Genomic DNA, 20,936 nt, shown 5'->3' on the forward strand with positions numbered 1-20,936 from the left:
TAAATGTGCTCTAGGATTGTGTTATCTGTGAGAAAATTGAATTTAGGCCCAATCTATCATAATCACTCCTATGCTGCGTTTACACTGCCACCTCGGACCTAAGCTGACTCAGGTCAAACTGATTGCGGAGATTCTTAAAATTTTTCACGTAGCATTTACACTGCGGTTGTGCCCTGAGCAGGCTTAGGTCAGAATGCGCACACACACCATCTAAATTACAATAAACAAGTCTTGCAGACTGAAACAGGTTTTCCTCTAGAATTTCCCTGTACTTGGCTCCATCCAATTTGCCCTCAATCCTGACCAGTTTCCCAGTCCCTGCCGATGAAAAGCATCCCCATAACATGATGCTGCCACCACCATGCTTCACCGTGGGGAGGTTGTTCTCAGGGTGATGAGCAGTGTTGGCTTTGCGCCACACATAAGCTAAGGCCAAAAAGTTCAGTTTTGGTCTCATCAGACCAGAGAACCTTTTTCCACATGTTTGCTGTGTCTCCCACATGCCTTTTGGCAAAATCCAAACTGGCTTTGATATGGGTTTTTTTCAGCAATGGCTTTCTTCTCGCCACTCTTTCATAAAGCCCAGCTTTGTGGAGCGTCCGGGTTATAGTTGTCCCATGGACAGTTTCTCCCATCTCAGCTGTGGATCTCTCCAGCTCCTTCAGAGTTACCATTGGCCTCTTGGTTGCTTCTCTGACTAATGCCCTCCTTACCTGGTCACTGAGTTTTGGTGGACGGCCTTCTCTAGGCAGAGTCGCGGTTGTGCCATATTCTTTCCATTTTTTTATAATGGATTTAACGGTGCTCCGGGGGATGTTCAAAGTTTGGGATATTTTTTTATAACCCAACCCTGATTGGTGCTTCTCCAGAACTATATCCAGGACTTGTTTTGATAGCTCCTTGGTCTTCATGATGCTGTTTATTTAGATATGCTCTCTAACAAACTCGGGGGCCTTCCAGAAACAGGTGTATTTAATCTGAGATCATGTGACACTTTAATTGCACACAGGTGGACTCCATTCAACTAATTATGTGACTTCTGAAGGCAATTGGTTGCTTATTTAGGGGTGTCACAGCAAAGGGGGTGAATACTTATGCAATCAAGACTTTTCAGTTTTTTATTTGTAAATAATTTTGAAAAATATGTAGATTTTTTTTCCCCACTTTGACATTATGGACTATTTTGTGTAGATCAGTGACAACTAATGTTAATTAAATCCATTTTAATTCCAAATTGTAACACTACAAAATGTGGAAAAGTCCAAGGGGGGTGAATACTTATGCAAGGCAATGTAAACCTGCAGCTCTCTACCCTCGGGGGGAGTGTACAGAGGAGAGTACGGGAGAGCGGAGAGAGCGAAGAGAAAGAAACAATTGCTATATAGAAAGTATACTTGTTTCGTTATTGTTTATTTGTTTGGCCAACGTGCCCTTTTGTTGTAGTGTTTCGTTTTGTTTAAATCTTTTGTTTATTTATTATTTAATAAAAGCACTGAACGCCGTATCGTTCAGTTTCACCCACCACCATTCCTTGTTTTGGTTCCTGTTTCTGGTCTGTGATGTCACCACTCACACGCCACTCAACAGCACTCAGTCACACTGTCCTAAAAACGGCCAGTGTAAACGCACCAGTAGTGACTTAGGCCCATAGTAATTATTTATACAAACATTTTGACAAAATGCTTTTCATCAAAGAGTTTAGTTTTATAGCTAAGTTTCTTTTTAAGACTACTGTATCAATAAAAAAAGGTTAATTTTGAACATATCTTGCTGAACTGCACATTATAATTGAAATGTAATTGCCAATGCAGCACAACATAATTATCTTGTACTTTATTGGTGCTAGAGTAAAAAGTTACGGGGGAACTTGCATTTCATAAAGACAAAATATGAAAAATTATTCAGCCCTAACAATGCTTGTCCAGTTTGTAGTTGCTGATTGAATTGCATCCACATTCTCCCATCCAACAATAACTGTCCCACACATGCACTAGGAGCTCCATATTTTCAAATCTATCTTCCTAATCACCAGGTGGTTCAATGTAATCCTCTTGTCAGAAAATCTAAACTGTTTTCTTTTACAAATCGTTTTTCCCCTTTGCGTGCTTTAATAAAAAAAAAAAAACTACTGTGTTAAACATCGAAAATTAAACACTAGTAAGTTTAAACATTTTCCTTGGTTATCATTTTTTTTTTTTTAGGATACTATGATTTCCAAGTAAACTCAGACAAGGTTACAGTGTGTTCTGCGTGACATATACGTAAACATAAGAACCTACAGACAACTACTTCAAGACTTAAATATATGGGGGAATTATGTATTAAAAATGTATCATTTTATTATTATTTAGCAGACTCCTTTATCCAAGGCGACTTACAGAGACTAGGGTGTGTGAACTATGCATCAGCTGCAGAGTCTCATCCGAAAGACAGAGCACAAGGAGATTAAGTGACTTGCTCAGGGTCACATAATGAGTCAGTGGCTAAAGTGGGATTTGAATCGGGGACTTCCTGGTTACAAGGCCTTTTCTTTAACCACTGGACCACACAGCATCATTCATTAAACACTGAAGTATGTTATGCCCTAGTAGAAACATTGTATTGACCTAGCGTAGTAGCATTATCAGTAATGAAATACTGAAATATGTTTACAAAGCTTTAACCCAAGTTATCTAAAGAATGTTTTAATAAGAGTAAGTATGTATTTTTCTTAATTCAACACAGTTTGACATTCAATACATTTACTGGTCTTAAAACAGCCACAATCAGTTTCCTTAATATCAAACTGTATCTTTTACTTGGAATTCAAAGAGAACATGAGAAAAATGAACAATGGATTGGTATGCAACACCCTGTGTAAACCTTAAACCTTAAAACGCAAAATTATGTTTTTTGTTGTTATCTCTTTCCGAGTGTTAAATTAAGGATATAAATTAATGAAATCCTGGGCAAGCTTTTATATTAACCATAAACACATCAAATGACAGGCCAAGAAGTAGGAGGTGGGGAGGTTTATCACTATTATATCACTGTTTATCAAGGGAAGAAATGGATCATTCTGAAGTAATATCTGAGTGTGGAGAATTAACATATATTAAAAAAATTAAAACATTGCAGAATAGAATTCAATTTGTTGATCCGACTGAAAATGTAAATTAGAAGCAGTAAATCTATAATTTACCCCAAAAATTGAGACTTAAAGGGGTTTACCATCAGTAGCCCTGCCATATATGACATTGATGTTAACCCTACTGCTAGCCATTTTGAAAGGCCCAGAACAACGCTTGAATATAGAGTTTAAGTTGCAAGAGTACAGCTGTTGAGGCCATTAGGGGGTAGGGGGGATGTTTATTATAGTCACCACATTTCTTCTCTGTTACAGGCTTGAGCTTAATGAAAACGAGGGGAAAGTATTGAACAGACTTTTTTTGTACTGTACAGTATAAACAGCTATGGAGGGAGGGAGGTGAGGAGGGAAGGGGGGGGGGGGGGTGTCACCATATCCAACCTACTGTGAGCAATATTGTAAAACCCTTAAATAACAAGCAAGAAATAGCAGTGTGGAGTAGTGGTTAGGGCTCTGGACTCTTGACCAGAGGGTCGTGGGTTCAATCCCCGGTGGAGGACACTGCTGCTGTACCCTTGAGCAAGGTACTTTACCTAGATTGCTCCAGTAAAAACCTGACTGTATAAATGGGTAATTGTATGTAAAACTAATGTGATATCTTGTAACAATTGTAAGTCGCCCTGGATAAGGGCGTCTGCTAAGAAATAAATAATAATAATAATAATAATAATAATAATAATAATAATAATAATAATAATAATAATGAAAGAAATAACAACGAGCTTCTGATATTTCCACAACAGGCCATGTTCTGATGAGCTCCTATGGGCTAATACAGAGGTTGCTGGTCACAAGGCTATTTGGTGTTGCACCCTGTGTGGGGGATAAGCTTAGGGAAGGCAGAAAAAAGGCAGCAAAGGAGTTTCTGGGTTTATATTTCAACCGCTTCATGGAAGGCTCCGCAATGTATTCATTTTAGAGATCTTTTCAAACTCTTTATATTGTTTTAAAACTTCAGACTACTATATTTTCCAAAGGTCATTTTAAATGCCATGTAATATTTCACAAATCCTTCCTGTTTTCCTAGGAAATATGTCATGAATGCAAAAGGCACATGTGTAGCTTCTTATTAGGTCTCCTTGAAGAAACTAAGCAGTAAATTGCAGGTCAGCTTTCAGTAATTGGGTTCCAAAGTGTAATATGAACAAAGAAAACTAAAAAGTGCCAGGCTCACTAGAAAATAAAGTGTGAAAGGGTAATTTTGTGCTTTGCTTTGAAACAAGACATGATTTGTGGTAATCTGTAACAGATTTAAGAGACCAGAGTGAAAAGTAGAGACCTCCACAGTGTGGTAAGATGTGCACTTCCATGACCAACTTTCACACTTTCATTTAAATATTTCCATGTGCATGAAATGGAGACAGGGACTGATTTTCAAAAACATCTCAGACAATCCCTTTCCCTTAAGAACCCTGATCCTGAGAGTCAGCAATTCAACATGTATTTAAATGACCCCCACCCCAATATTGGATTTAAATGAGAAAATGCACACAGGTTGACAGAAGCTGCTTAAAAAAATCTAACTGACTGCCCAAATTGGGTGTACTCACACTCTGATGCTAGAATTATCAATTCATTATGTATGTTACTGTATAAATATATAAAAAATAATAATGGAACTTTACAATATGTCACATGTTATCTCATTGAATGTGTTCATTACCACTTAAAATAAAATTTTAAAATTAGAAAAAAATATGACAACTTACCACTCTTGTTTTTTTTGTTTTTTTTTAAAATAATAACAACTGTCCAATTTAACTACTACACAAATAATCCACACATGGATTATCTTGTGGTGGGCACTTGAGGTTTCTCTGGTTTATAGAGGAGCCCAGTGTATGTAATTTGCTTGGAAAAGGTATCAGTCATTTTTAGGTCAAAATTCAGGCTAGGCCATGACCCAAAAACAATTTTCATCCCTTTTAAAGTGTAGTTCTTCACATGTTTTTTCATACATTTCTTGGTTCTTATTGCCTCCTTCTGTTGCAAGCTATACTGTAGCAGGAGCATTTATCCTACATTGTTTCAAGGGTACCGGAAATATAAAACCTACTGTAACTTTTCTCTGGAAAATTTTCGTTTATTTTTCTATATATACATCATCTCCATAGATAAATAAATCCATTCTGTCACATGAAACAATAAATTACTGAGATATTACAAAGAGATTAAGACACAAAATTGTGGACGTTGGTAGTACAAGGCTTCAGTCGTTGATGGAAATCTGGCCTCAGCAGCACTTGAACAATCTCTCTCTCTTTCATATATACGATACTCTGTACTTTATGTGTGGGGTAAGTTTGTATAGCCTCTGATGATCATTTGTTTAAGACAGATTGGTATTTTGAAGGGGAAAGCTAGGTCTTAATAAAAGACTATCTTAAGGATCAAATATCTCAGCCATAAATACTGAGAAAGGCAAATGTGTCCTTAATCGACTTTTTTTCTATTGAAAAAAAGAATACAAATACAATAAGGATAACAAGGAATTATATATAATTTATTATTCCTCTATAATTTACAAAACTATGAAACTTGACTTGATTCAGTTCTAAAAATTTAGTTTTTTCATCCATTAGGAAAACCCTGCAATTATTTCCATTGCATTACACACCATTTATCAAACAAATGTAGGAATTCTATTGCTTTTAATTTGGCAAATGATAAAACCAAGAATAACATACTTAGTTTGAAAGCTTTGCTATGTAATGCAATACTTAGACTTGATTTATGTGATCACAAAACATTTGATTTAAACAAGTTTGTACAGAATCTAGTGGAGCACACATACCAAACAAAAACAACTAAACAGTCCTTTGAATCAAGCCGAGAAGCTGGGTTTGGGGGCCACAGCTTGATTCATATTCATACATGTATGGATGAAGTGTCTGCTACTGTAATCCTCCTACTCCTAAGAAGGGCACATTGTAAGGGCTTGAGATCACAGGTACCAGTACATGAAAGCAGATTCTGTTCATCAATAGCATAACATAAACACACAGGTCTATGGATTCAAGCAACACTTTGCTGTTTTCAAGACTAACTTAATCTTTTTGTTTGTTTTTGTTTTTGTAAAATTATATCATTTCATTCTTTTGTGCACTAATTAAAATAACATATTACCGCTATTACAAAACTGATTAGAGTAATTCCTGTAACTATAAAATATAATATCTGCTTCAAGTCACATATTAAAATGAACTAATAGTAACATACTAACTATGCATGATTCTGTAGTTAGTATGGAGGACTAGTACCAAATACCTCCAGATATTCTTCAGGTAGGTTTTAAAAATGTAAACAAATTCCAAACACAGTGTAATAGCTTTATTACCCCTTTAGTTTTGTAAAGCATATGTATAGATTGATTAAGTAAGCCCCTGAGTACTGTTCTGACTTGTAACCCAAGGTCAGAGCCGCCTGATCGGTATTTGGAGTTAAAGTAATGAAGTAATATTCAAATTTACCATTTCAAAGGGAAAATGTATCAATTTTACACCAATTTGACTGCTTATTATAAATCTGCTTATTTTTTTTCCTTTTAGGTGGCGTTACAGGTTTTGCATTAATCCAGTAGTTTTTTTTCTTTTCTTTCATTATGGTCTGTGTTGTGTAAAGGTATATTGATTTCATCTTCTAGTGAGGTTTAATGTACAGGTTGCAGAGGATTATGGAGTTCAGCCAGCAGGATCTTGAGTTTTCAGGCAGTTTCAGGTCATTGAGGTATAATGCATTGTTTAGACTGAACAAACCACTTTTAAAATTGAACTGCGTGCTATGAGCAGGTGTAATTCCCCAAAGACATCCCTTTTTAAACCCCAGCAGATGCTAACATTTAAAAACATGGTATCAGATCACAACATCTCGGTTCCCCTTAGGCCAAACAAAAATAAACTGTTTCTCTGTACAGTCCTGTAAAGTAGCTCTGTGTATCTTAATGACTTAGAATTGACATAAACAAACACAGCTTTTTCATTTACAAAGTGCATATGAATGGGTCACTATATGGGAAAAAATAATCCCCTAAATCCACTTCCTTCTGCAGTAAGAAAAATAACCTTAAAATCTTACAATAATTAAACATAACACCGATAATGAATTCTTAATAGTAATCTTTAAGAAATGTAGACGTTTATATAAAACAAATCTATTTAGGACGTTAAATTAGAAATGTAGTTTACTCAGCTAATGTATTTTTTAATACTACATGCCATGCCGTTAATACATAAATGAATAAATAAATAAATAAATAAATAAATAAATAAATAAATTAAAACAACTTGAACTGTAACTGTGAAAGTGATTACACATAGTACAGTACTGCTTTCCAGAAATGCAGTTCTCTTTGTATTATCCATTCTTTTTTTTTTCTAGTGGACACAGTAACCAACATTGATTTATTAAATACTATTGTGTCCGTCAAAAACTGCACAGCTGCTTTAGAAAAATATATTCTTAGAAGGAGACATTTTGGCAGACTAAGGGTTAAAGCTGCCTGGGAAAATTGTATTAAAATGTCTGCAAAACAAGATTAGCCTTCACCACTTGATCTTTGCTGAAACAAGATTGAACTGAGATGTTTTAAAGCTGACAGGACTCCATGAATTCCATTTTTAACTGGGCAAGTGATCCTGAGAGCAGAGGCTATGGTCCTTCGGTGCCCTTTTATTGTTGCAGAGTTCCATCAGGGCAATTCTTACGTGGGAACAAGCTGTGCTTACATCTTCAGACAACTGAGAGGTTGGGCTCCAATGGTTTTAGATTCTATACGAGCCCTCATAGAAATTCCTATAGGCTTCTTCCTTCAGTTGCAGGATTGACTCAAACACTTATGGTTAATAGCATGTGACACTTGATCCTCATCATTTGTTTCTAGAGTTTGCTGAGGTAGAAGCGCTAACTATTCAGCAAGTAAGCACAGTCAGCTGAGAGAATTAAGTCAAGAATTAACCCACTTTTACAAATGAGTAACTTTTCAATTGCATTGTGAAGAAAGCTGACCATCACGATGAAGCACTGTGCAAATTTCTGAAGAACGTCTACATAGCTAAACTGCCTGTAGTTATTTAAGAGTGTATGTGTAGTACAGTTATTTTGTTTGGCAGGAATGGGTAACTCCAGTCTTAGAGGACTAAGTTTAACGGCTAAAATTAAATAATTAACTATTTTGGAACCTGTTTGGAGGCTACAAGTTACCCAGGCCTGATTGTTCCAACCATGTTCTTAACTGGAACAACTGACCTCCAACCAGGGCCTAAATTAAATCAAAGTTTGTGACGCTGCCATAGCCATACTTTATATTGGCTATGACACCGCCATTATATTGATTTAACCCCTTGTCTGCTGAGGCCCTTTTGATGCTCTGCTACAAGAATGTTGTGATTTTTGGAGTCAGCTGTTTTACTCTTTTGTACAATTATATTAGCTTTTCCCAGGATTACCCATTGATATGTCTCTTTAATCACAGACACATTCACATGCACTTTTATTATTTACAATAAACAAAACAAACAATCAAAACAAAACAAAACCTAACTCCACTTTGGAGCACTAACTGAAACTTTTCCTCCGTCACTAACTATAACTGGACGGCTAAGCCGTTTACCAGCAAAACAAAAACCAAACACTTCTCAAATACGCAACCACGGTACCTCTTCAACAGGTTCTTCAGCAGCTGGCTTTTTCTCCTTCAGCCTGGCTGACTGCAAGTTCTATGGAGCGATCCTCATCCATTCCACCTCGACAAGGCTCCCCTTCATCCTTGGCTCAGAAAGAGAGGGGTAGATCCTCCCCTGATGGCTCTGTGCCTAGGGAGAGCAGGAGAGCTTCACGTAGGAGAGCACCTTTGCAGCCTTCCTCATCTTCTCCTTTGTCCTCTCCTCCTGCTTCCCCTCCTAAGAAGAGGAGGAGAAAGAGCCACTGATCTCATCGATCAGAAAGCTCAGAGCAGCTGGATAAACTCTGGGTGGTGGTCTCCCAGCAGGGCACCGTGTTAGCTGAGCTACTGCGTGAGCGCACTGCTCCACCTACTCCTGCTGTGCCTTTAGAGGAACAGGGAGTAGAACACACAGAATGGCAGCAAGAAGATCTACTGTCTATCGCCGCCTCTGAGGAGATGGCAGATCAAGAGTTCTCCTCTGAGGAGGGAGACTCAGATAGCGCAACACCAGTAGCACATTTTTCCTTGTCAGCAGAGCTTATGCTGCAGATCAAGAGGGCCACTGATGTCTTGGTTCCATGTCCTGTAGATGACACGTGGAAACATTCCATATTTGAGGATAATCCCGCTCCCTCTCAGGTGTCTCCCCCAGTGCACCTGGACTTTCTCTTTGAGGTCCATTCATCCTGGGGTCACCCAGCTACAGTGCCTGGTGTTTCACGTTCCATGGGGACACTGTACCGTTTGCATGAGGCGGGGAAGCTCGGCTTGGCTGATTTTCCTCCAGTAGATGATGCTATTGCCTCGCTGGTGCAAGCACCAAAGCTAGCGCTTTTAAATAAAGACGCTACCTGCCCAAATAAACAGTGCAGGGTTTCAGAGACAATTCTCAAGAAGACTTACTCAGCAGGTGCATTCACTGCACAGCTGGGTAACTACAACAGTATCTTGGTAGCTTACCAAAACTGTTTGTTAAAGTCTCAGAGCCACAGACCCACACCACAACAGCTCGAGGAGCTGTGGTTGGTGAAAAAGAACCTGCTCCGTATAAGTTGAATAGGCAGGCGGTGGGCAGGAACATTGCTGCGTTAGTAGCCACAAGAAGACAGCTCTGGCTGTCCCAAGTACGACTAGCTGATGGGGACAAGGCACCATTGCTGGATGCTTCCATTACTCCGGGACACACTTTTGGTCCCGCACTAGATGACATGCTGCAGAGCTTGCACTGTGCTTGAGAGTCTACAAAGGAACTGGTACTTCAGTATGCAGACCAGCACCAAACTGGCAACCAAGGTTCCAGCAGCTTCAGAGACCACCACAGCTGGCTCTTGCTAAAGCCAGCAGAGGTTTTTACAATTGACCCGCGGCTGTGCAAAGGGGAAACTTTAATAAATTCCGCCGTCAAGCGCAAAGGCAAAAGCCTCCAGCTAAGCCAAAAGTGCAGCAGCAGCCCTAGCAATTTGCTGCCACAGGCTCAGGGCCCCTTTTCAGGGAGTCACCTAGAGTACTGGCATCAATCCACCACGGACACCTGGGTGCTCAATACTGTACAGACCGGCTATTCTGTACAATTCAAACATGGTCCCCTTCCCTTTCGTGATGCGGCTGTGTTGTCTCAGGAGGTGACAGCCCTGCTACAAAAGCAGGCTATTTGCACAGTCCACCCTCTTCATTTGGAAGAAGGGTTTTACACCAGGTACTTCCTGGTGCCCAAGCGGGATGGTGGCCTCAGACCAATCCTCAACTTCAGACAGGTCAACCTGTATCTGAGTCGAGGGAGGTTCAAAATGCTGACTATGCAGCAGTTGTTGCAGTCAATAGGGCCAGGCGACTGATACAGCTCCTGAGCTACCAGCCATGGAGCTTGCCTAAACGCAGCAACCTGCTCAGTCAGGCGTGGGGGGCATTGTGGCATCTCGACCCATCGAGCGTGCAGCTTTAGGCCTGGCCCCTGAACGGCAACATTTGAGCCATCTGGGGTTATCCAATAGGGTCATCAACACCCTACAGAATACCAGAGCAGTGTTCATGCGTTCCCAGTATGGGTACAAGTGGGGTGTCTTTCAAACGTGGTGCCTGCCTAAGGGTTTTGACCCCACAACCTGTCCCATGGCGGTTATACTGCAATTTTTACAAGACCTATTTGATGAGGGGAAATCTCCCTCTACATTAAAGGTCTATTTGGCAGCCATTTCAGCTTGTCATATTAAAATTGATCCAGTCTCCCCAGGAGCTAATTTCCTGGCGGGGCAATTTTTAAAGGGAGCTCAGAGGCTTCGGCTGCCTATGAAGGACATTGTCCCTCGTTGGAGGCTTAATGTGGTGCTTGAAGCACTTATGAAGCCCCCCTTTGAGCCACTGCATTCAGCTGAGCTGAAATATTTATCATTAAAAGCGGCTTTCTTGCTTGCAATCACATCCACTAAGCGGGTGGGTGAAATACAGGCATTTTGCGAAAGCCTGCTTTATTTTTGCAGAAGCCAGGGCGAATATTATGCTTTGTCCTGCTTTTTTGCAGAAAACCATCTTGGCATTCCACATTAGAACTTGAGGCTTTTCATCTGCCTCCTTTCCAGTCTGACAGGGAGTGGCAGCTCCATACACTGTGTCCGGTGCGGCTGCAAGCATACTGTGGACAGAATTCAGATTTGGAGGCAGTCTGAACAATTTGTTATGGGGCTAAGTCTCATAAAAAAGCCCTGTCTAAGCAGAGGCTGTCTAAATGGATTAGAGACACAGCCAACTTTCCCCCTCCAGAGAAGCTCACTGCCCATTCCACCAGGGGCATGTCAACTTCGTGGGGTTTGTTCCAGGGCGCATCTGTCAGAGACCTTTGTGATGCAGCAGTATGGGCCACTCCCCATACTTTTACATGGTTCTATCAGCTGAATGTCAAAGATCCACAAAACCCTGGTTTTATATTTATTTTATATTTATTGCATTTATATAGCGCTTTTTAAACAAAAGTATCGCAAAGTACTGTACAGTATATACCAGAAAAAAACACAAAATACAAAAGAAGCAATTCTAAAGTTACATTAAATCCCATTAAAATAAAGCCATTTTATAAAAGTGCATTTTTAGTCTTGACTTGAAAACTGTAATGGTCCCAGCTTCCCTGACAAATGAAGGCACAGCATTCCATAATTTAGGAGCTCTACAAGAAAAAGCCCTACCTCCTGTTTTGCTTTTGTTGACCCTAGGAATAACCAGCAGCCCCGCATCCTGTGAACTCACAGCGCGGTTTGGAAGATATGGGGTCAGTAACTCCTGCAAATAACTAGGTGCTAATCCATTCAGGGCCTTGTAAGTTAACAGCAAACGTCTGATAATGCAGATTTTACCTCCCAATAGAGACTAAATGAAACCTATCAGAAAAATAAGATTTGAACCAGGATAGGACAAGGCCAGACAGTCCTACTGTGTTTTCAAGACGATTCAGTAGGATGGAATGGGCTACATAATCAAAGGCAGCACTGATCAAGAAGAATTAATACTGATGGAAAGCCAGAGTCAGAGTTTATCAGCAGATCATTCACAGCTCTGACAAGGGCCATCTCGGTGCTATGTGCAGCATGAAAACCAGACTGAAACTTCTCGAATATACCATTAATTGAATTGCAACAACTCTCTCTAGAACCTTATCTAAGAATGGTAGGTTGGAGATTGGCCTATAGTTATTGAGGACTTTAGGGTCCAAATTGTGTTTCCTAAGCATAGGCTTTACCACAGCTACCTTAAGTGCTGAGGGAACTATACTGGAGGGAAGTGAACCATTTATAATTTTTAAAATGTGGGTATTAGTAACACCAAGAACATATCTTAATAGTTTTGTAGGGATAGGATCAAGAGAGCATGTAGTAGCTCTCATATGTCGAATTAGCTCTGTCAGTTCCTGTAAGGTAATCAAAGAAAAAGCTCCCATAGTAGCCTTAATAGGTGCAGTTGGTAAAATTAAGGAGTCCTCCTTAATAGACGGTGTCTGTGGAATCTCATTTCTGATGTCTAGTATTTTATTTTTAAAGAAATGTAAGAAGTTACTGTAGCTGTGAGAGGAGACAATGTCAAGCGTAGGACTATTAGGAAAATGATTAATTAATTTATCTAGGGTAGCAAAAAGAAATCAAGGATTATTTTTATTTGTTACAATTAAATTAGAATAATATGATGATCTAGCCAATGCCAGAGCCTTCCTATATTTAACCAGATGGCCCTTCTATGCGATGTAATGAACGTGCAGTTTAGATTCCCGCCATCTCCGTTCTATTTTACGACCCTCATATTTCATCTTACAAGTTGTATCATTGAACCATGGTGAGCTTTTTGTAAAAGACACTCTCCGAGTTTTGATTGGTGCTACAGTAGCTAAGATACCAGTCAAGGTGGTGTTGTAGGTATTAACCAGCTCATCTACTGATGAGGACTCAGAGTGTGGTAATGAGCTCAATACATCATAAAGCTTAACAGCACCTGAAGAATGAATTACCTGGGATTTAAATGTACGGACCACAGTCTTTGTAGATACTGGCAGATTCTCCTCAAAAAGAATGGCAAGATGATCAGAAATAGTAAGATCTAGGGTTATGACTTTCTTAACAGCTAAACCACGAGAAATGACCAGATCTAAAGTATGGCCACGATTATGCGTAGAACCTTTGACATGCACGATATAATCTAAGGAATCCAGTAGCCTCAAAAGGTCTAAGGAGTTAGAATCAGAATCAATGTCAACATGAAGGTTAAAATATTTGACTGTCAATATAGATATTGGTGGTGGTCGAAAAATAATTACAATATGAACAGGTAATGGACTGTTTAATGTCAAGGTTAAAACTTCAAAAGATAAATAACCTTCAACAATTTCCTGTTTGATTCCAAGGTCACTATAGAAAACAGTAGCTAGTCCACCTCCCCACCCAGTACAGCGAGCTTTTTGAAAAAAAAAAATAGTTAGGTGGAGAAGCCTCAATCAGGGAAACATTGTCTTTCGGTCCAAGCCATGTTTCAGTTAAAGAGAGAATATCAATGTTGTAATCCTAAATAAAATCACTAATTAATGGAGCCTTATTAGACAGAGACCTGACATTAAATAAACCTAGGCGTAAATTGGTCCAATCAACAGCATGTGATTGAGCATGGGTAATAAGATTTTAATGAAGGTTACTGTAGCATACACCTCTGTGTTTACTCAGTGGGTAGAGGGAATGGCAAGATACTTTAACCTGAATTTTACATGCCTCTTTAGATTCCCTCCCCTCCTGTTCCTAGTTTAAATACTTTTTCAGATACCAATTTATAAATCCCAGGTTAATTAGCACAGTACCTGCACCAATCTGGGCCAATTCACAGGGCAATTAAAAAAAGAATGTAGCCACACCCTACCAGAATAGGTACTAGCAATGTGGAACAAGCTACTCAAACTATTTAGTCAATATTAATAAGCTAAGTAAAATGAACTTACCAATCACAATAAAGCCTCAATGAAAATCTTCAGTAAATCACAGGTTAACAATAGAAGTGCCAGAATTTCAAACTACCTAGTATCGCTAAATCAGTCATTTTAACTGGTAGCTTTTTAAACAGCTGTAATATGATAATGAAAGACAAACGATTGTATAAAACTCAAAAGTTTTAAATGGAAAACAAAACATACAATATTTGTTTACAAAAGGAGCAGTACAAAACAAGAAAAACTTTTTTTGTAACAGATCTCTGTACATACAAAATTGTATAAACAACATCAAAGGGTCTTTTTTTCGAAAATAGTATATAATGCACTACTTCAAAACATAAATAACTATAACACAATAAACTATTTACATAACATATTCATTTAGCCTACATACCTGGCAGCTTTCTAACCTGTACAGTCCACACATAATACACGCTTCTCCACTTTCCATGAGCATTTACCGCACACAACCACAACTTCCACAACCGGCGCAGACATCCAAAGTTTTGTTGTCGTGCATTTTGCAACCTGGCACTGTTTTCTCTTGCGGCTGCAGCACTGCCAGAAGGGGCATCTGTCTCTGCCCTTTTCTGATCCATATGTGCTTGCCGAAGCTCCATGGCTAACTGCAAGATGAAGTCTCTCCTGTTGCAGTTTACCCCAGTACATTCCTTGACAGGCCACTTACAAGATCTGCCTTTGACTGAATACTGTTGTGCCATCTGGTCCAGCACATCCACACCGAACTTTGTGGCATTGTAGTATTCCACTGTCTCAGGCTTTTTTTTTTGCCATCGGTTCCAATTGCCAATGTTTTGTGCATAGATCTGAGAATGAACCTGCAATGCTATACACAGGGGAGTACCTATGACTCAGAGAAGCATGTTTTTCAAGCACTCAAAGAATGTAGACAGATAGATGCACTTGATCATGGGACTGATTGTTTTGAAAAGGACAGGCAGGATTATAGAATATATTTGATAAATAAATAGGATATATTTGATAAATCAATGAAAATCTTCAGGAAAATCACAGGTTAAGCGTGATCTCTGCCTGTTCTGGACTCTAACTCAGTTTTGCTCTGACTTTTTGAAACAAGAGTGTTAAGGGCCTCGGGGTCGACCCTTACAACATAAACATAGAGATGAGTTCTCCCTCAATGTTTTAGCCCTAGCTACTTGTACTGGGGTTCCTAATGGTAACTCACAAGGTAGCCTTGCTTGACCTTGTGGCATTCCGGTTGGTCTGCAGTATTGCTTTGAGACAGCTTTGGTATTCATACCCATGAGGTAATGGTTACATTTCATACTTGATAGGGAACATTAGGTTATTACCATAACCCTGGTTCCCTGAAATAAAAATGTAACTATTAACCTTCAAGGTCACTGTGTCCATATTGCAGCAGTCTTGAAGGAAAAATAATGACAACGTTTGCCCTTGGCACTACATGCATCTTTGATATATCTTATTCAGGTTATCACTGTCTTTAGGTAGTAATGGTTATATTTTTGTTTTAGGGAACCATGGTTATGATAATAACCTAATGTTCCCTATCAAGTATGGGATTCATCGGTGCAAACATCCAAAATGCTAACAGTATATTACATTTAATATATTAAACGTCCTCATTTGAAAACTATCAACTATTAAGTTTTGCTGAGAGAGAGGATACAGCTATGGCCACAACTTTTGCATCACCTACATTTTCCAGAATCAAAACAGTCCCTTTTACTGTGGCTTTAATAATCAGCTGCTGCTTCTGCTGGGCTGCCTTCCCACCGTTTCCGGCCTCGCATGGGCCTCGCTTGTTGCCTACGGTTGCTGGAGTGGCATATGCAAGCTCCAGTCCAGGGTTGGTGCTTGCTTCCGGCAAGGCTTAGCTGCCTCTGGCTACCCTACAGTACCGCCTTCCAGTTCCCAGCTAAGACGGTCCTGGATCGCCTTCTTCACCCCCTTTACCCCGTACAGGGTAGCACCATGTTTGTAGCAGCAAAGACGCCACCTGCAGGTCAATGAAGAGGCAAGGACAAAATCATTATTGAGTCATAAAGGGGGCACAGCCACAAGCAATGCACAGTGTAATAAGGCAACACCGTTTTCTATTATGAAACGGTTCTGAAAGAGTACAGTAATGCCATGCTAAAGACAATACATTAGTTATGTGGTGTATTACACCAGCTTTGTATGTCATTATTCCAAATTCCAACAGCAAACTAATAATTAATTTATATATATATATATATATATATATATATATATATATATATATATATATATATATAAAATAAAGAAATTAAAGTTTCTATAAGAAGCCTCCCGGAGAAGGCGCACGTGCCCCAACTCATATTTCTTTCCTAAAGCTCCCGATTGATATAAATAGTAGCAGATCAGTTTTTAGCAACACTCTTGAGAGAGAGAGAGAGAGAGAGAGAGAGAGAGAGAGAGAGAGAGAGAGAGAGAGAGAGAGAGAGAGAGAGAGAGAGAGAGAGAGAGAGAGAGAGAGAGAGAGAGAGAGAGAGAGAGACCAAAACACCGCACTTCTGATCATGTTTACACCCTACACACCCTAATCAATAAACACGTCCATCAAACTAATAAAGGAAAAATATTCGCTTGCTTTATAGACTTTAAAAAGGCATTTGATTCAATTTGGCATAAAGGACTATTTCTTAAACTTCTTCAAAGTGGTGTAGGGGGTAAAGTCTATGACATCATAAAATCGATGTACTCAGAAAATAAGTGTGGTGTGAAAATTGGCAACAAAAGAACAGAATTCTTCACACAAGGGCGTGGGGTGAGACAGGGCTGCAGTCTGAGCCCAACACTGTTCAACATCTATATCAATGAGCTGGCCACAGTGTTGGAGCAGTCTGCAGCCCCTGGCCTCACTCTACATGACACTGAAGTCAAGTTTCTGCTCTATGCAGATGACCTGGTCCTGCTGTCACCCACAGAGCAGGGGCTGCAGCAGAGCCTGGCACTGCTAGAGCAGTACTGTCAGACCTGGGCCCTGGCAGTAAACATGAACAAGACCAGAGTCATGATATTCCAGAAGAAAGCCAGATCTCAGGGAAATAAGTACCACTTCACTCTAGGTAACACCACCCTAGAGCACACCAGCAGCTACACATACCTGGGTCTGACCATCAGTGCGTCAGGGAGCTTTAACCTGGCAGTGAATGCACTAAAGGAGAAAGCACGCAGGGCTTTTTATGCCATAAAGAGGAGGCTCTACAATATAAATCCCCCCGTCAAAATTTGGCTCAAAATTTTTGAAAGTGTAATTCAGCCAATTGCTCTCTATGGCAGTGAAGTGTGGGGTCCAATCACCAACCAGGACTACACAAAATGGGACAAACACCCCACAGAAACCCTGCATGCAGAGTTCTGTAAAAACATCATGAGATTACAAAGAAAAACACCAAACAATGCATGCAGGGCTGAATTAGGCCTTTATCCATTGATTATTAACATCCAAAAAAGAGCATTAAAATACTGGATTCATCTAAAAACTAGTGACCCAAACTCACTCCATCATAAAGCCCTGCAATACCAAGAGCTCAGCCCAGAAAAGAGTCCCCTCAGCCAGCTGGTCCTGAAGCTCACTGAGCTGAGCAACACTGACATCAGTCAGCTTCAGGACAGCACTGCAAAAACAATTCCAATTAGTGTCAACCAAATTATAAAACACCTGAAACACTCCTATCTGGACCATTGGGATACAAACACTAAAACACAAAACAAACTAGAGTGCTATCGGACCCTAAATAGAAATTACACCCTGGCAGAATACCTGGTAACTGTCAGAAACACAAAGCAGAGGCAGATCCTGACCAAATACCGGCTCAGTGACCACAACCTGGCCATTGAAAAAGGCCGACAGAGGCAAACCTGGCTGGCCAGGGAGAACAGGCACTGTGGTCACTGTGAGACAGGAGAGGTCGAGACAGAGATTCACTTCCTGACACACTGTGAAAAATATAAAAACATAAGGGACATTTTCTTCCCCAAATTCTGTGATTTAGTCCCAGAATTCCCAAAAATGTGTGATACCCAGAAGCTGTCAATCCTGCTGGGGGAAGACAAACACACAGCCAGACTGGCCGGTCAATACGTGGAGACCTGTCATAGCCTGAGGGACAGACCGTGAACACGTCACACTAGAGAGGGAAAAGAGAGAGGGAGGGAGGGAGGGATTCTGTTTAATATAGAAAGAGGGAGGGAGGGAGGGAGGGGGGATTCTGTTTAATAGAGGGAGGGAGGGGGATTCTGTTTAATATAGAGGGGGGAAGGGGGTACTGTTTGATATAGAGGGGAAGGGAGGGATTCTGTTTACTGTATTAATATAGAGGGAGGAGGGATACTGTTAGTATTAAGAAAAATTCTTTGTCTGTATATTTGAGTTGGTTATGCCATGTATGTGCTTTGGCAACACAATTATTTTTATTGTCATGCCAATAAAGCCAATTTGAATTTGAATTTGAGAGAGAGAGAGAGAGAGAGAGAGAGAGAGAGAGAGATCGCTCCTGGAACCAGGGGGAGGAGAAGGCGGCTGGAGACCCAATAAATTGCATTAAACATGCCATTCCCCTCTCTGTGGATTTTAGCGCGATCTGGAGTTTCAGTAAACTGGATCTCCGGTGTTCTTTCTGGGAAAGTTTCACTTCACTCAACGCGTGCAAACTCCTGCAGTTAAAGGTGTATTTTATTTTTTCTTGTATAGAAAACATCGATACTACTTTGGCATTTTTAAATCATCGCCGATTATACAAAAAAAATATATCTAAAGCATAAGCTAGCCAGGAGAAAATTTAAAGCAACACTTGAGCAACCTCGAATTATCAAAACCAAGTGAACTTGTATTGAAAGGAAATATTAACCACTGACATTACCTCGGATTGTTAGAGTATAAAATGCACTTACTGGAATTATATCTTTTAGTGATCTTTACTGTATTGCTTCAAAGAGACTCTGCTTTTGAATCAGATCATGATTACTATGATTATGAACAGGATCAAGCGGATACAGAGGTAGGTTGAAAATCGCGATATTGACTACTATGCATGTATCAGATATTGCAGGTATTATTATTATTATTATTATTATTATTATTATTATTATTGTTATTTGCCAATACGGAGCAAGATAGTCTTATTAAAATTGTCATGTTCAGCTGGATACATTTATTTGGGAAATGTATTGTCAGTATATAATGTATGTGATACATTCATTTCAAGTGGTACAGAAAGACCTAAAGTATTATCACATTATGATGTCAGTCATGTAGTTCAACAGCGATGCTTTCACTGCTGAAGAGTTCTCTCTGACATGATCGTATTATCATTTTAATTGTACAATTAAACGGGGCATTTAGAACCTTGGAGTGTTCCACTTTACCCTAGTACCTTAGCTGACTGATGATGTTACTTTATGTTCTGGAGCCTAACACTACCGATACAAAATTGTTGGTGGGGCTAAAATGACACATGCCCTAAAGCCCTACATCGGTTTGCGATCATGCTGGCTTCATGGACTCTTTTCAATCTGAGGTATGTTCCAAGCGATATAGGGAAATGTGGTATAAACAACTATAGCCTACCAATGTCAAACGGGAGTGGAGTTAGAGCAGATCTTAAGAAAGTGCAAGTGAGGCGAAGTAGGAAAGGGAGAGAGGGGGGATTGTCAGGCGTCAGCGGGTCAAAAACAGGCAAAAACTGAATGTGGGGGAGTTTGGAGTATCGGTATGTGGTAAAAAAAAAAAAAAGTAAAATAATGTGTAACATGTTTCTGTTTAAGGTAGTTATTTGGTTACTGTGTTGTTAAGAAACCAGATTTGGGGAAACTGATTCACTCCCACATTAATGTAAAAAAAACAGAAGTTGTCAAACTACATTGGTTTTCTGACAGAAAATTATTCACATTTTCTTTGTAATAAACTATTGCAATTTCTTGAAACAGCGTTTAGCATATTATAAACCTTTGTTAAAAGACATATGACTAATGTACTGACAGGTAGTATGTTTACCACTTAGAGGTGAATTTATCCTTCCTCTAAGGTTCAGTGAAAACTTGATAAATAAATACACTCAATGCATTCTTCCCTGAACAAAATCCATGTATTTCAGCTGATTTCCACTGAAGAGCTAAAGTAAATGTTGTTGAAAGTGATGCGTTAAGCTCAATTTATAGCACATGTATATAAAATACATTGATAACAGTTACATGCTCAATAAGTTGTTTTTAAATAAATTACTTACCATAATTTGGCTCAGTGGCAGAGGAAGATGGGCCTCGGTGCAGGACCTTATTGTGGGCCCCCGAAAACTTGAATGCAGCACTTGCTATAAACATAAAACATTCCAAGTCAAGTGTTCAGTATTTAACAATATTTCATTACCAGAATGTTAGCATGTGTGAAACAGTATACGACTGCATGTAATAAGAACGTTTTTTACTCATCTACTTGAATTGCATTTTACGTGCACATACACTTGTTTTTAATCACAACCTAACAAGTGTAATCACTAGCCCCACCAGGATTCCATGATTTTGCGAATGCAGATATGAATGCAGAACTCACACATGGGTGAAGGATTCTGCAAAGAAATGTGCAGAATTTCTCTCACATGGAAAACCATTTACTTTTCCCAATCAGAAATACAGGCATGTTCATTTGCTTTAGTTTATTTTGGTAC

General features: G+C 39.5%; 1 protein-coding gene across 1 annotated transcript in view; it reads left to right on the top strand.

Annotated features, from left to right (window-relative positions):
• The first annotated feature begins 18,490 nt into the window (after window positions 1–18,490).
• The window catches only part of vegfc (vascular endothelial growth factor c), a 70,319-nt gene continuing 67,873 nt past the window's right edge, over window positions 18,491–20,936 (top strand). Inside the window, exon 1 of the mRNA XM_034015973.3 lies at window positions 18,491–19,271. Within this exon, the coding sequence (XP_033871864.3) occupies window positions 19,155–19,271 (117 nt within the window). The 5' untranslated portion in view covers window positions 18,491–19,154. The remainder of the gene's footprint in view (window positions 19,272–20,936) is intronic.

The sequence above is a fragment of the Acipenser ruthenus genome, chromosome 2, assembly GCF_902713425.1.
Source record: "Acipenser ruthenus chromosome 2, fAciRut3.2 maternal haplotype, whole genome shotgun sequence".
In the NCBI taxonomy this organism is placed as follows: Eukaryota; Metazoa; Chordata; class Actinopteri; order Acipenseriformes; family Acipenseridae; genus Acipenser; species Acipenser ruthenus.